Below are 4,400 nucleotides of genomic sequence, written 5' to 3' on the forward strand. Positions count from 1 at the left end.
TGTGCTCTCTTGGACAGCAGACAGCGAGCAGCAAAGAGGACTGCAGTTAGTAAGTGCAAATGGGCCTCGGGAGAGAGGGACATTTTCTTGAAGGTGAGTTTTGAGGAAGGGCAAACTGAAGCCAGGCAAAGATTGAGAACTAGGAAAATAACAACAGGAGCTGTGAGGAAAGGCAGTTAGGAAGACTAGCTGAGCAGGCTGGCGGGAGGGCTGCTGGAAAGCAGGGGAGGAACACCTCGTGTCTGTACCCCTTTGTGTCTACTCCTCTCCTCCCAGCCTAGAGACCAGCAGGCAGCTGTTGTCTTCCACCTGGTTGGTCCACACATCTCCTGCGTGGGCCCCTTTGGATCCCACCACTCCTACCCCCTGCCGGTCTCCTTACCCTCCTCCAATTTTTGTCTCCTATCACCACCACCACCACCACCACCACCACCACCACCACTGCATCTCCCCCACTAAGGGCATTAAGCAATCTATGTGTGAAGAGGCCTTGCTCTCCCTTTCCAGATCTTTTCAAGAGCAGGGATGAACGCTGTCCCCACTCACCCACCCCCATGGGCCAGGGCTCCGGACCTAGTAGTAATCATCGCCCTCTTCACTCTCAACCTCCTCAGGAACCAGGTGCAGGGATGGCAGTGGGGGGATGCCTGTGGAGTTCAGCTGGTCTGTGAACACAAGTGGGCAAAGGAGAAAGAACAGGAAAGAGGGGCTGTCAGTGCCCCCATTCCCCAGTCTATGGGAAAGCCACACTTGCGTGTATACCCACATGCACATACAGACATCAACACACACTCAAGGACCCAAAGCCACCACTACCCTCCCACCCCCAGATTCCAGGGCTCCTCCTTACCCGGTGTGAGTACAGTCAGGCTAGCTGGGGCCTCCACCTGGCCCAGGGCATTGCGGGCCAGGCAGCGGTAGGTGCCCTCATCGCTGGGACGCACAGCCTGAATCTGTAGCCAGCCTGTCACCTCAAACCTTTGGGGTCCACCCCTAAACTGGAGCCAGAGGAGGAGTCAGTAGGATCCCCTAGGCAGGCCCTGGGCTGCCCCGGGGAGGCTTTGCTCCCTGCTCCTACCTGCACAGAGATGTGGGGGTCATCCCCTGGCAGCTGAATTTCCAAGCCATCCTTTCTCCACTCGATGGAGGCCATGGGGTAGGCAAACACCTCACAGCCAAAGATCACATCCTGCCCCGTCACATTCCAAATGTCATATGGGTGCGACACGATCTGGGGCTCTGGGGATGGAGGTGGGAAGCCTGAGAACAGGATGGCACATGCAGTCCAGCAAGAACCCCATATGCGAACCATTGTGACTATGTTGGTGGGAGAACACAATATATGCTGAAGTAAATACACCTCCATGAACACGATATGACACACCACCAATGTAGATGCAGGTACAGACGGTGCAAACGCAGAGATGGAGATGTATGCACAGACAAAATGCACAAAAAAGCACACAGACCTACACCTCAGCTTGGCAGCCACACTCTGTCCCTGATTGATCCCCTGTCCTCATTCCACCCTCTAGGCCCCTATCCCGCTGGACTTGTAACCAACACCTCCCTCCTCTCACCCTCCCCCTTTTCTAACCAGGTCCAGTTGGCAAAGGCCCAAAGAGCAGACCTTCCCCCACCCCACCCTGGGGGCGGGATTGTTCCAAGTGGCAAAAGCAGACAACCCACCTGGGCAGCAGGCAGAAAGCCTGGAGTTGTGGGAGAAAGTGTTGGGATCCCCACCGGGTGTTTGTTTTCCTGGCAGCCCCAGACAAACCAGACCCCTCAAAGGGGCTCAGGAAGTGAAAGTTACTAAAGCTGCCAAATAAAACTTGAGGCTTGAATGGCCCTGAGTCCCCTGGGATGGGGGGAGGAGGAGCTAGAAGAGCCCCTTCCATCACTAATCCCTCGGCGCCAAAGAAGTGGGGGGAGAAGCGGGTAGACTGGGTTAACAGGTTGCTCTATGAAGCCACCCAAACGAAACCTGATTGCATCTCACAGGAACCCAAGTCTCCCTGCCTGGGCTCCAGCGGTCTGGGCATAAAATGGGAGTCTCTTCACTTTCTTAGTTTTGACGCCAACCATTGGCTATGTGCCTGCATCCTTAGAGGGTTGGTCTCTGCTTGTCAGGTCTGGAAAGCTTTCACGCAAAGCTTTGGACCCACACTTTCAGGCAGCGGCCTCTGTGGACCAGCAGCGAGAATGGGCTCTTAGACTAGACTAGAGGCCTCATCCTTTTCGCTCCGCTGGCCAGAGACCAATGCCTTTGAGGGTCGGGTAGCAGTGCCTCGAGGAATCTCAAGTGCTGGGGGTGGGGCCCCCGGGTCAGGCATACCCGATTCGCAGGGCCCTGGGTGCGCCACAGTGAGGTTGGCGTCCGGCCGAGCACGGGCCGCTTCCTGCAGGCGGCAGATCTGCGCGTAGGTGCGGCCATCGGAACCACAGAGTGGGCGCTGCGAACGGCAGGCACACAGCGGCTCCGGCACCTCTCCGCGGCTCAGGTCTCCGCCTGTGTCCAACCGGCACTCGAGCTGCTCGCCGCAGCGCCCGTAGAAGTGGGCGCTGGGATCCAGGTCACAGAGCTGGCCCTCGATGTTGGCACATTCCCAGCAGCAGTCGCACGGGTCGCGCACCCGGCCCGCCAGGCAGCCCCGCGGCGTGGCGCACTCCTCTGGCTGGCAGGGAGCGCAGCCCTCGCCCTCCGCCAATAGCCGCAGCCAGCCGCGCTGCAGGTAATCCGGGCCTGGGGACGGCCGCGCGCCAGTCGGGGGCGGCGCCTGTACCACCAGCAGCAGTAGCAGGGGCAGCGCCAAGACATCTGCGGGTGTCTGCAGCATGGCTAGCTGGAAGCTCTGCGAGCTCTCAGGGCATCAGCGTGCGTTCCTAACACCCTGCCAGGGAGGAAAGCCAGGTCGGCAGGTCAGAAGCAACCTCACTCTTCCTCGCTGGAAAGTTTGACCCTAGCACTGCCTCCTCCCCTGCTACCTTGGAGTTAAGCAGACCCTCAATGCAGAGGTATAGGGACCCTCTAGGGGTCATCCTGTTCTGCTGGGTGGTAATTGATTGGGCTGTTCTTGGGGAGGGGGGAGTGTTGGGGAGAGGTGAGAAGGGGTGAGGAAGCTCAGACACGCAGCACCACCCAGCTCCACCAGTACACACCGTTCAACTCTGAAGCTCCCTGCCCTAGAGATGGACTGGAAGGATGGCCCCTCGAGAAGTACGGAATTGTTAATAAGGGTGGGAAGGGAGGAGAATTGATGCCCCGGGGTCCAGAGCGCTCACCTAGTGTCGGGGACTGTGCCCTTCAGGGGAGCAGTGCTTCAGTCCGAAAAAGCAGGCAGTGGAAAGAAAGCAGAGGCCAACAATCGGTTGGGCCCGCTGGCCACCCGCTCCGGCTTGAGGATCTCTGAGAGGGCCCACGGACTTGGACTCAGAGAGCAGCTCCTCCGCCCCTCTCCCCGCCCCTCGAGGTCGCACCCATCCCCCCTCCAGTTCCGAAGCTGCCAATTTTATGCAGCCGCACAGGACCCTCCTGGGCCACTTCCCCCCAGCCTGGGCCGATGTCACAGTGAGAATAGAGGAGCGGTAACCAGACACCGAAGCTGGGAGAGGACCAGAGACGGGATGGGGCGGGGGTTGGGAGTAGGGGATGGGGGGGTGTCTGGGAAGCTCAAAGAGTTGGCTGACCGACTAGGCCCTGTCCCATATGACTTTACAGTCCCTTAATTTGGCTAGAACAACTGCATAGTGGGGAGGCGGCAGGAACTGTTGTGCCAAGTCGGTCGCTCCTGGAGGGCAAGGCCTCCCGACTTCGTCTCCCCGCAGCCCAGGGCCGGTTTCCCGGGGCGACTGGAGGCTTGTCCATCCAGCTTCCCCACCAAGGCACGGACCAGAGACTGGGCGCTTACATCTGCCTCCCCACATCTGGCCTCCTCCTCCCTCCCCACATCCGGCAGGTGCTTCAACTGCGGATGAACAGTGATTAGAGGTCCGAGAGGACCGGCTGCCAAAGGGAGAGGTAGGCGGGGCCCCTCCCGGGTCGGGATTACAGGTTACGGTTGAGAGGCTAGCAGGACGGGAGGCATTTGGTCTCGCAGCGGCCCCCAGCGCCACCGTGGCACTTTGGGCTGGGGGCAGGGAGGAGAGCATTTCTGGAGGCCCGCCCGCCCTACCGGGGGTCTGTCTGCCAGGCCCCGCCCTGCTGGCCTCAAGCGGTTTACAGAAGCTGCGCCGCAGTTCTGTTTCTAGGGGGCGGGAACTGAGCTTTGCAGCGGGGGAGGGGACTGTATTAGGCTCCGCCCAGAAGGACCCGGCTAGGAGCCGCTCTCGGGCAGCGGGCTCCGAAACAACCCCGAAGTTCAGGGCGGGGCCGTGGCCTCGAGACCAATGAGGAGGGATGG

General features: G+C 60.0%; 1 protein-coding gene across 1 annotated transcript; it reads right to left on the minus strand.

Annotated features, from left to right (window-relative positions):
• Nucleotides 1-527: 527 nt before the first annotated feature.
• Nucleotides 528-2,837, minus strand: KAZALD1 (Kazal type serine peptidase inhibitor domain 1; the record flags this gene model as incomplete). The annotated part of the gene is made up of 4 exons (XM_081074548.1): nt 528-665; nt 851-998; nt 1,079-1,239; nt 2,336-2,837. 4 exons carry the CDS (start codon nt 2,835-2,837, stop codon nt 574-576), a joined length of 903 nt encoding a protein of 300 aa, XP_080930674.1. The 3' UTR covers nt 528-573.
• Between the last annotated feature and the right edge of the window lie 1,563 nt (nt 2,838-4,400).

Source organism: Rhinolophus hipposideros, assembly GCF_964194185.1.
Source record: "Rhinolophus hipposideros genome assembly, chromosome: 15".
In the NCBI taxonomy this organism is placed as follows: Eukaryota; Metazoa; Chordata; class Mammalia; order Chiroptera; family Rhinolophidae; genus Rhinolophus; species Rhinolophus hipposideros.